The 12,028-nt window shown below is 49.8% G+C and overlaps 1 protein-coding gene across 2 annotated transcripts in view; it reads left to right on the top strand.

Annotated features, from left to right (window-relative positions):
- Positions 1-12,028, top strand: part of Adcy9 (adenylate cyclase 9) — a 125,849-nt gene that overhangs the window by 99,228 nt on the left and 14,593 nt on the right. The window contains exons 4-7 of one of the 2 annotated variants that reach the window (XM_052195463.1): positions 625-729; positions 1,728-1,945; positions 5,634-5,736; positions 8,351-8,559. In XM_052195463.1, coding sequence (XP_052051423.1) covers positions 625-729; positions 1,728-1,945; positions 5,634-5,736; positions 8,351-8,559 — 635 coding nt within the window. Of the gene's footprint in view, positions 1-624; positions 787-1,727; positions 1,946-5,633; positions 5,737-8,350; positions 8,560-12,028 lie in introns of both variants that reach the window. The other variant, XM_052195462.1, reaches the window with a different exon arrangement.

Below are 12,028 nucleotides of genomic sequence, written 5' to 3'. Positions count from 1 at the left end.
GGGATGGGGGGTGTTGGCAGGAGTGTAGCAAGGGAAGAAGGGCAAGGCTGGGAATAATTAGAATGTACTATATGCACACATGAAATTGTTAAAGAACAAATTTAACTTAAAGGAAAAAAAAAAGAAAAGAAAAGAAACCATAGTGTGTCCGAGGTCTGTTGTGTGAATGGCCAGGCGGCTGACCCATCAGTCAGTGGGCATTTGCCTTTCTTTTTGGCTGTGGGCTGCTCTGAGTTCATGTAAGGTTTTGTTTCCCTTTTCATCTTACCAGTTTGTTCTCGGGTCTCCCTGGCCCATGCGGCTCAGTGAGCCTTCCACTTGGTTCCATCATTTCTGTGGACGGGCAGGTTGTAACAACAATCCTGAATTGTTTGGATCACGTATCATAGAGGTATTTTCCAAGTATATTCCTGAGCTGGGCGGTGGTGGCGCATACCTTTAATCCCAGCACTTCGGAGGCAGAGGCAGGTGGATTTCTGAGTCCGAGGCCAGCCTGGTCCACAGAGTGAGTTCCAGGACAGCCAGGGCTACACAGAGAAACCCTGTCTCAAAACAAAAAACAACAACAAAAAAAACGCAAAAATAAAACCCAAGCACATTCCTATGGCCTGTGTTTTCCCTCAGACTTGCTCTTCTTGTGGAATCACATTTGCTCCCAAATCTGAAGCTGGTGCAGAAGGAGGAGCTGTGCAAAATGGCTGTCAAGATGAGCCTAAGACCAGCAGCAAGGTAACAAGTTCATGGCTGTTGTTCCTGTCAGTACCTCTCCTGGCGCATCCACCTAAGGTGACATTCCTGTCTCGTCAACTTCTTAGCTCTGAAAATAACTCCTCTTAGGTAATAGCGGTCTACACCTTCTAGGCTTTGGGGGTTGAATAGGCCAATAAATCAGATGGCGGAGGGCCTGGGAGTGCAGCTCCATAGTGGGGCAGAGCGTGTGCTGTGCATGCAGACGGCGCTGGGTCCGATTCCCAGCACATAAACAAGATAACGACAGAGAGCAGGACGGCTGGTGTAGAGTGGAACTGGATGAAGGTTCTTCAGGGGCAGCCAGTTGAAAAGGCTTGGGTTAGCAGGCGCGGGCTGGGCTTTGTATATGGTAGAGTGCAGAGGTGCAGAGAGGACCAAGGCTCCTGAGGCAGAGCTGACAGCCTGTGGGCTGCCGGGAGCCAAGGCTTTGAGACCAGGGCAGGACTGGAGTGGAAAGTAGGGTAGAGGCTGAACAAAGAGCTTCGGGGAGGCTTTGGAGACTGCTTCCGTGGCAGCCCCTGTCTGTCTGTCTGTCTGTCTGCCCTGTCTGTCTGTCTGTCTGCCCCTCCCAGTATCTCAGGGGACTCAGATGGATGCCTCTTGTAGCCAGAGGCGCCTTCATCCAGAAGCCTGGGCTTTCCTTCCCTGCAGCTGTCCCTGAGCCTCCCTACTTTCCCTGTAGCCCTCTTCTGTGTTCTGTCTTCTCCGCTTCCTGGCTGTTCTACAACCTCTTCCTCCTGGTTGCCGTACACCCAGATGTGCCCTGTCCCAAAGCAGAGCGGGGGGGGGGGGGGGGGGGGGGGGAGGGGGAGGCTGGGGGAAGGGGAGAGGAGGGGGTAGAGAAGTGGAATGTGGGGTGGGAACCAATTCACAGTCCTCAGTGTGGAGGCCCCAGCATGCTGGGCGATGGGTGTGAAGCGGGGTGCGCTCCTGGAGACCACTTCACCCCCTGTGCTCCTTCCTCTGTCTCGAGGCAGGCTTCTGGAGGACCCAACTCCAAAACCCAGAACGGACTCCTGAGCCCTCCCGCAGAGGAGCAGCTCACCAACAGCCAGACCTCCCTCTGTGAGATACTGCAGGAGAAGGGGCGGTGGGCAGGTGTGAGCTTGGACCAGTCAGCTCTCCTCCCGCTCAGGTTCAAGAACATCCGTGAGAAAACTGACGCCCACTTTGTTGATGTCATCAAAGAAGACAGGTAAGGCCCATAGCCTGCGATGGTGGCAGAGTCTGCAGGTTCTCTGAGCTGCCGCATCTGTGTGTCTGCTGTCCTTATATTACTTTATTTCTGTTCTGAGGTAACTTGAAACTTGAAATTCGCTATTTGCTCTGCCTGATATACCCACTTTTAGCATTTTATTTATTTTCTTTATCATTATTTTTCTTTCGTGTTTGTGTCCCTGCATGTGAGTGTAATACACATTGGAAGTCAGAGGACAGCTTTTAAGAGTCTATCGGAAAGCCGGGTGGTGGTGGCGCACACATGTAATCCCAGCACTCTGGGAGGCAGAGGCAGGTGGATTTCTGAGTTCAAAGCCAGCCTGGTCTACACAGTGAGCTCCAGGACAGCCAGGGCTATACAGAGAAACCCTGTCTTGAAAAAAACAAATCTAAAAAACTAAAAAAAAAAAAAAAAAAAAAAAAAGAGTCTAGCACAGATTATCAGGCTTGGTGACAAATGACTTTACCTGCTGAGCCATCTTGCCTGCCCTATTTTTAAAAAAATTAATTGTTTGGGTACCATATGAAGGAATTTAATACTATTGTCCAAATACATGGTCTATGTGGTTTCAGTCCTTTAAATTGAGACTTGTCGTATGTTCTCATCCAGTGTGGTGGTGGTGGTGGTGGTGGTGGTGGTGGTGGTGGTGGTGGTGATGTATATATATATACACTTGCAAAGTGTGCTGCTCCATCCTCGACTGTTTTGCTTCTGTGCAGACTGCTGTGATCTGTAAGCATCAGTTAGGGCCAGGTGGTTGACAGTATTGTTCTGATCATCTGTATACTCAGTAGTTTTCTGTTGTTCTAGCTGGATACCCAGACTACAGTTCAGTTGTAGCTCAAGGAATTACAGGCACCTACCTGTTCTGGTTTCTATTCTCCAAGTCACAATCTCTACTTGAGGCAAATCAGGGCGGGAACTCAAGACAGGAATCTGTAACAGAAGCCATAGAAGAACACTGCTCACTGGCTTGCTCCCAGGACCACCTGCCCAGGGATGGTCCTGCCCACAGTGGCCTGGGCCCTCCCCATCAATCAACAGCCCACAGGCCAGTCTGATCTGGTAAATTCCCCGAGGTGAGACTCCCTCAGATAATGCTGGGTTATATCAGGTTGACGCTGAAGCTAACTAGGACAGCATTCTGGTCTGTGGGCTTCGAGTGAATGTTAGATCACTTCATTTTAAATGAACTCGTGCAGTGTACACCTGTGGCTCCCCTCTTGCTCTTCATGCCCTCGCTGTTATGTGTGTTTGACTACATGAATTATAGTCCCTGTCCTCTTACTCCAGACTCTCTGGAGTCTTGAGGGGATCTACAGCATTTATTTTACGTGGAATTGTGTTTTCCAAATTCTTTGTAAGCCTAGTCTACATGCTGGTTTTGTGTCAACTTGACACAAGCTGGAGTTATCACAAGGAAAGGAGCTTCAGTCGGGGAAATAACTCCATGAGATCCAGCTGTGGGGCATTCTCTCAATTAGTGATTAAGAGGGGAGGGCCCCTTGTGGGTGGTACCATCTATGGGCTGGTAGTTTGGGGTTTTATAAGAAAGCAAGCTGAGCAAGCCAGTAAGGAACATCCCTCCATGGCTTTTGCATCAGCTCCTGCTTCCTGACCTGCTTGAGTTCCAGTCCTGACTTCCTTTGGTGATGAACAGCAATGTCGAAGTGTAAGCTGAATAAACCCTTGCCTCCCCAATTTGCTTCTTGGTCATGATGTTTTCTGCAGGAATAGAAACCCTGACTAAGACATCTAGCGATGGTGGGTTGTGTTGACATTGTGTGAGACACATAGAAAATCTGAATGCCATATCTCTTTGAAGAATGCCAAGTGCTTGTCTCAGCAAGCAGTTCACTTATCTGATTCAAATCAAATCAAATGGTCTCCTTAAGCTTTAACTGGACAGCGTGGGGGTCCCCCAGTCACGTGCAATTAAGATGCAATTTCAAGAGTCAGACTTAGATGTGAGAATAATTTATATGCAGGACCTGGGTTTCTTCCTCTTTCCTGCCTCTTTTCTGAGATTTATAATCTCATTCTTTATCTGTAGTCACCCTGTATTTTCTATATTTGTGGGTTAACTTAAAATTCTAATATTTATTATTTTAACTGTATGAATGTTTCCTGCATGTGTATGTTGTGCACCACATGTGTGTAGCTAAGATGAGAACATCATATCCTCTGGAATGGGAGTAGTAGATGATTGTAAGCCACTGTGTGGGTGCTGGTAACCGAACCTGAGCCGTCCCTCCAATTCCTAATTCCTAGGGTTTTTTTTTTTTTAATGCCATTAAGTCTGGCATAGTGATACAAATTCAAGATCGCAGCATTTGAGGAGTCTCTTTTCTCCTTATCCCTTCTTTCCTCTCCTCCTTCTCCTTCCCTGCCCCACCCCAGTCTTATTTACAGCCCACGTGTCTTTAAGTCCATGGCCTCCCTGCCTTGGCCTTGCAAGTGCTTGGACTGCAGGATTTTCTATCAGAGTGTCAGCAGTGGTACTAACTAATGTCTGTCTTCAGGGAAAACAAAGCAAAGGTGAAAGGCGGAAGCCTTACCTGTCTTTCTTCCCTTCTTCCAAGGAGGCCTCCTTCCCTTCCAGCTGTCGTGATTGCCCTGTCTCGTGCCTCCCACAGTTGCTTTGTGAGATCCAGCAGCAGAAACTCCCAGTATTAACTGAAAGAGCCATGCAGGCTCCAGAGTTGAGCCTGGCGCTGGACTGCGGGGATGCAGCCGCCAGGTTCCTCCTGCGTCTGCCTCACCGTTTTCTCCCTGTCATTGCAGAGGAAGACAGAGCCAGGGTGACGGAACATTTTTTCCTCTTTTGAGTCTGAGAACATCATAAGTTATTACATATTTGTCACAGAAAATACCTATTCTCAATAAGAAAAGGAGGAAGGCACCGTGTGACAGGCACATGTGAGGCTCCTTCCCTGTTCTACATGACTTCAGGCTAACGGCTACTATATGTGGGAGAGAGATTACACCCGTATTTGTATTTGCCTTCTGAAATCACACCAGTATTCCCCTTAAATTTATAGTAATTCTCCAATGCATAGCAAAGATATTATGATTTGCTGACAGTCCATAGAAGAATACAAGAGTCACATAAATCAGATTCCATTTCTAAGCTGTTACAATCGTTGAACACGATCATTTTCAAGTCTCACCTGCACTCTGAATATTTGATAACAACCCCACAGTTACCCCATCTGCAAACACCATCTCCCAGTAACAACTCGTTGCGTTCGAGATGTAATTACTGTCAGTATTCTGGATGACAGGAAGCCTTTGGAACTGCCTTCTTTTCAAAGTCTCCAAATCTCTGTAAGTCCTCTCAGCACTATGATCAGCTGGCTTTCTGAAAACATCACCTCACAGCATAAAAGATCTGCCGTCAACTGTCTTCCAATCCTGGATGCGCGGACCATGTGTTCAGAAGCACTGTCTAATGAGTGTGGAGATGGTGTGCAGTGGTCACTCCCTAGTGAAGGGAGACAGCAGATGATTGTGTCTAGACACAAAGGACTTTGCTAGAGGCGTGTCTGTGGAGGCTGCACCTAGCACATAGTGGCTTTCAGAGGTGGCTTTGCTGGTGTACTCTGAGAGGCGTCTGAGGCTGTTTCTGCTGGCGTTGACGGAGTGTGTCGGTTGTGTCTTCCAGCCTGATGAAAGATTATTTCTTCAAGCCGCCCATCAATCAGTTCAGCCTGAACTTCCTGGACCAGGAGCTGGAGCGATCCTACAGAACCAGCTACCAGGAAGAGGTACGTTCTTACTGTGGCCTCACAACCCAAGCCTTGACTTCACGGGACACTGTGCGTTTCATGATTTACCAAGTAGCAGGAAAGTGAAGGCTGATGTTCATTTCCCACAACCAGGAAGCCCTGTGTTGGAACCATATGTGAATTTATCTGTGCCAGGGAGAAACACCCAAGGCCTCTTATGCTCCATTATCTTAAAGCCATGGTGCACCCCTTCCAGACTGTTTCCTCCATAGCTGGTGTTTCTGGTCTTCTAACTGCTATCCCCGCCCTGGAAGGTTGACACTTCACACCTGTTCTGGGATCTTGAGTGACACTTCTCTCCCAGTATCAGGAGGTCTGTGCCTCCATCCAGAATGTGGGGTTCACATTCCCCCATCATACAGACATCGTAACTTTCCTGAGCTAAGGGAGTCAGCTTCCTCTCAGCTTATGCGTCATTTCCCCCTAGAAACCTTCCCTGACACCAGCTGGGATTTACTCCGTGTCTTCTTTGTCCTTCATGTGTACCCCGTATTGGAATCCCATGTGGTTTCTGAACCTAACACTCAGCTCGCTGCTTCTGTGCTGACTGAATCCCATCACAGCCCACCTCCCCAGACATCCCAGACAAGGGATGCGTGAAAGGAATGGGTGGGACAACCTGGCGCCTGGTGGACACTCTAGGTAGTGGATCTCAGCTTTCTCTCCATTGGCCCCCTGACCTGAGTGTCCCAGAGCCCAAAGTGCACCAACCTCTGACCTGGGACCAGCAGGGGCTTTGCTCGGATTTTACTTGCTCGTTGCAGAGCTGTTTGCTTTGTGTGGCTAGAGTCGCTGCCCAGTCAGTCTCCCACTAGAAGCGAATAGCATTCCAAGCACGAGTCCTGCTGCCACTTTCCTAACACAAGAAATCTAAGCTGTAGCACTCTAGACCAGGAGATAGGAAAGTTGGGAAACCTGGGCATTCAGGTGAGTATGAAGTCCCCCCAAAACCCACCCCACTGACTGTCCTGAGGCTTCTCTGCCCAAGCCCTGGCTACTCTCTCGGATATTTCTTAGATCCCCAGAAGGAGCAGTAATGTCCTGTGCCTCTGCGGGGAGGCCACCGTGGCAGCCTCACCCCCAAGATCTCAGGTCTTTTTAGGGGACCTCAAGTTAGGACCAGGCCCACGGTTATCCTCACAGCCTCCAAATTCCACGGGTGGGTTGGAGCCTCGACTCTAGCCCTGTGTCCACCTGGCTCAGGTGAGCTCAGGCTGACATTGCGGCTGACCAGTCCTCCCATTCCCCAAGGCCAAGGCCTGACTTTCCCCATTTTCTCCACATCCTAGGATCCATTGAAGGCAGAGGAAGTAGAAGCAGTTTGGCCTGAAAGGAGGATGCCCCAAGCTGAGGGCAGGTCACACACAGGCCCCTCCCTCCCACAGACCTCCAGACGCCTTCGCCTTCATCCCCCGAGTCCTGAAGCCCCAGCAGCAGTTTGCCATGTACCCCGGGCTTGTCATTCTGCATCTTCCTCCTACGACAGTCCCGGGTGCACTTGGGAGTCAGTTCATCTGGCTGCAGCCCACTCTGGTCCCTCATCCCATGTTCTTTGGGATAGCCACTCAGGGCCTCAGCTACACACAGGAGCTGTGTCTCCTCTTTCCTCTGTCAGCTGTGGAGAGCTCTGACTGAGGTGGTGCCTCTCTGTAGGGCCCACAGGGGTCTGGAGCTGGTCACATTTTAGACACATCATGTGATAGCAGTTTCCTTCTCCCGAATTCCCTGGCAGCATGCATGTGCCTTTTTAGTAAACATTGCACAGTGCCCTGTTTCCGGTGCCTATTACTCCATGGTCAGGCTACCCTTCCCTTCAAGCTCTGTCTCATGTCCATCCTGCACTCAGCCAGCCTGGAGCATACCCACAGGGGCGGAGCATACCACAGGGGCGGAGCATACCACAGGGGCGGAGCATACCCACAGGGGCGGAGCATACCCACAGGGGCGGAGCATACCCACACGGGCTTTCTCCCTTAAAAATACATAGTTTTTTCATTTTTTATTTCACGTGTGCTTTGCCTTCCTGTATGTATGTGTACCACAAGTGTGCCTGGTGCCCATAAAGGACAGGAGAGGGTATCGGATCCCTAGGGACTGAAGTTATAGACCGTTTGAACCACCATGCATGTGCTGAAAATCACACCCAGGTCCTCTGGAAGATCAACACTCTTAACCCCTGAGCCTTCTCCCTAGCCTGGTAAAAGTTATCTACTCCCATTTCACACACAGTGGCTTCCCTCAGCTGCTGCTGCTTAAGTATCTGCCTGTCTTCTGGTGAAGCCTCAGACCCCTCCTTTCCCTGGAAGCCCCCATCACCTGCCTTCCCTCTGTCTTCCCAGATGTGTGCCCCTGGACCCAAAGGCAGTACTCATCTTTCAGAGTGACTGTGTAAATGTGTGTGAGAGTCTGCTGACTTGTATAACCTGTTGCTGTGTGACCCTCGACAAGTTTCTTAACTAAAGGCGGCAGTAGTGAGGAGATGATCTGTGTGATACTGCCAACTTCCGCCTGCTCTGGGCTTGTCCCTGCGCACTGTACTCCCTGGCCATCTGAGGACAGGTCAGCTCATCCAGTCCTCTCCTGTTCTAACCAGGTCATAAAGAACTCTCCTGTGAAGACGTTCGCCAGTGCCACCTTCAGCTCCCTTCTGGATGTGTTTCTGTCAACCACAGTGTTCCTGATTCTCTCCATCACTTGCTTCCTAAAATACGGCGCCACCGCCACCCCTCCCCCACCGGCTGCCCTGGCCGTCTTTGGTGCAGACCTGCTGCTGGACGTGCTTTCCCTCATAGTGTCCATCAGGTATGCCCCTGGGAGCAGAGGCTCTCCGACGCTTAGCCTCTGGCTCCCTCTTCTGGCTCCATGGTGAATGACAAGGCTGATTAACCGGCACAGGGGGGCCGGTGTCCAAAGAGAACAGACCTTCCTTCCCTTCCTCCCACCCCATTTCAGAGCGTTGACCTTCACTCCCCACAGGCGACACACTAGAAGGTCAGCTGCCCTGCAGCCCAGCTGATGCCAGATCGAAATTAGAGATTAAAAGGAGAAGTGAGAAATTCACAAAGAAGAAAGGGAGGAGGAAGTGTAAAGGGAGCACAAGACAGGCAGCAGCAGAGAGCAAGCCTTTGCTAACCTAAGGGCCAGGCTAGACCGACTGAGGAAGTTGTGTCAGTTTCTGAGCTTGTAATAGGCAGTGCTTGTGCAAGCAACAAGAAGATCAGATAAACTGGACTTTATAAGTGTGTTTACATGTCATGGTACATAGAATACTATCAAAGCCTGGCACGGTGGCACACACCTGTAGTACCAGCACTTGGGAGATGGAGGCAGGAGTTCAAAGGATCCAGAGTTCAAAGCCACTTTGGTTGCTTAGCAAGTCCAAGTCCAAGGCTACCTGGGCTATACAGACCCTGTCTCAAAACAAACAAAATAACCTAACATGGAAAGAGAGAAAACCTAAAAGAGTTGGTAGGAATATTGATCACATTTGGGACAAGGATCTAATATCTGTAGTGTATCAAGTTGATACCACTCAGTCATATAAAGACAAGACAGCCTACTTTATTTTTTAATTGAAAATATTTTTCATACAATATATTCTGATCACAGTTTCCTCTCCCTCCACTCCAAGCCTTCTTTCCCTCTCTTTTTTAGAAAACAGACAGGCCGAAAAGGGAGAATTGAAAGAAAGAAAAAAAGAAAGAAAGAAAGAAAGAAAGAAAGAAAGAGAGAGAGAGAGAGAGAAAGAGCACAAGAAATATAAAATCATTGAGTTTATTTTGTGTTGACCATATGCTGCTGGGTATGGGGCCTTCCCGTAGGTGTGGTTTATACCTAGTGAGACTCCGTTGGAGAAAATAATGTTTCCTTTGCAAGCAGCTGTCAACTGCAGATAGCTTCTGGTTGGATGGGAGCTCCCATCCACTTCCCCTCTCAGATTTGGGACCCACACCCCCACACCCCCACACTCCACACCCCCACACCCCCACACTCCACACCCCTCTACCCCACCCCACACCCCACACCCCACCCACCAACCCGTTCACACTCTCACTGCCTCTCGGTTTACTTGTGCTGCCATCCTGTTGGGTCTGGAAGACGCTGTTCTTGTGGGATCACAAGAACTGGACCTTACAGTCTTCCCTCCCGGTCCTCTAAACAGCTCCCTGCCCACTGAGGGAGGCTTTCATAGAGACATCCCATTTAGGACTGAGTGTTTTGAGATCTCTGATTCTTCACACTGTCCAGTTATAGGTTTCTGTGTTCCCATCTCTTTTGGGAGGGAGCTTCTCTAACGATGGCTGAGCAGGACAATGACCTATGGGAATAGCAGAATAAATATGAAATAGACAGAAGTCCAGCCCAAGGCTCTGGGAAGACCGTAGCTCTCTCCATGTCCTTTAGGTGCGGGTGACCAGAGCACTTCATTTTCATGCACACCCATCCCAATACGTGCCCGTCTCCGGGCTACTGTGTCCGTGGGTCCTTGCACCATGCCCAGCTTAGTTCAGTCCACTGATAATTGCCCCCAGGAGCTAGGACAGAAATGGCAAGAAGCACCTTGTCGGAGTCTCTGCTACTTTCCCTCAACACCCCAATGCAGAAAAGCAAACAGACAAACACAACGACAATGATAACAACAATAGAACAGCTTAGGTCTGAGACTTCCACGTTTTATCTTTTCTCCCTTTGGGATGGGAGACCTACCTCCCTTTCTCACCCACAATCCTTCAGTCCTCTCCCCTAGGTGACATGGTGTGTCTGCACCTTCCCTTAAATTCTCTTTCAGAATCAAGCCCTGCCCACAGCAAGCAACCATCCTGTCCAACCCCCACGCACTTGCGTCCGGTTTCCACGCCCTAAGACAACCTTACCAGGGTCTATGGCTGTAGAACCCAAGCCCAGAGCCGCCTCGCCTCTAAATGTTCGCCCTTTTGTGTGTGTTGTTGGGCAGTGCTGGGGATTGAACCTAGGTTCTCTTGTGTGCTAGGCAAGTATCACATCACCAGATAGACACATCCCCATTTTCTTTTTCTTTTGAGACAGAGTCTCACTAAGTAGCCACCTCTGGCCTTGAGCTCAACTCTGTAGCCTATGCAGGCTTTGACTGCTCTGTAGCTCAGGCTGGCCTTGAACTCATTCTGTAGCCCAGGCTGGCTTTGAACTTCTGATTTTCCTGCCTCAGCCTCTTGAGAGTACCTGATGTTGCAGTCCTGTGCTGCCGTATCTGGATCGTTTTATAAATGAGCATGTAACTGAGCGTTGTGGTGATAACTGTTATCTCAAACATTCGGAGACTGGAGGCTGAGCAGAAGGTAAAGGCTCGCCTTGGCAACTACCAAGTGTGAGGCCGGTCTGAGCTACGTGAGACCCGACCTCAGAAAACTGAAAACAAAATGAATTTGATGGTGATAGTACACATGCAACAAACTCACTTGATAGGTGATTATTTAACTGAGTTGCTGGGGATGAGGCTGAGTGGTGTAGTCAGGGTCCAGGCACTGCAAAATTATATATCTATATATGTGAATTTTAATAAACATAGTAAGGTGTAAAATATAATCACAATGTAGTTTAGGACATTTCCACCCCAAAGAACCCCAGTGCCTGTGTGTACTCCCCACACCTGTGCCTGTGTGTACTCCTCACACCTGTGCCTGTGTGTACTCTCCACACCTGTGCCTGTGTGTACTCTCCACACCTGTGCCTGTGTGTACTCTCCACACCTGTGCCTGTGTGTCCTCTTCACACCTGTGCCTGTGTGTACTCCTCACACCTGTGCCTGTGTGTACTCGCCACACCTGTGCCTGTGTGTACTCTCCACACCTGTGCCTGTGTGTACTCTCCACGCCTGTGCCTGTGTGCACTCTCCACGCCTGTGCCTGTGTGTACTCTCCACACCTGTGCCTGTGTGTACTCCTCACACCTGTGCCTGTGTGTACTCCTCACACCTGTGCCTGTGTGTACTCTCCACACCTGTGCCTGTGTGAACTCTCCACACCTGTGCCTGTGTGTATTCTCCACACCTGTGCCTGTGTGTACTCTCCACACCTGTGCCTGTGTGTATTCTTCACACCTGTGCCTGTGTGTACTCCTCACACCTGTGCCTGTGTGTACTCTCCACACCTGTGCCTGTGTGTACTCTCCACACCTGTGCCTGTGTGTACTCTCCACACCTGTGCCTGTGTGTACTCCTCACACCTGTGCCTGTGTGTACTCTCCACACCTGTGCCTATGTGTACTCCTCACACCTGTGCCTGTGTGTACTCCT

Source organism: Apodemus sylvaticus, chromosome 10, assembly GCF_947179515.1.
Source record: "Apodemus sylvaticus chromosome 10, mApoSyl1.1, whole genome shotgun sequence".
In the NCBI taxonomy this organism is placed as follows: Eukaryota; Metazoa; Chordata; class Mammalia; order Rodentia; family Muridae; genus Apodemus; species Apodemus sylvaticus.
This window is presented reverse-complemented; position numbering and strand designations above follow the sequence as displayed.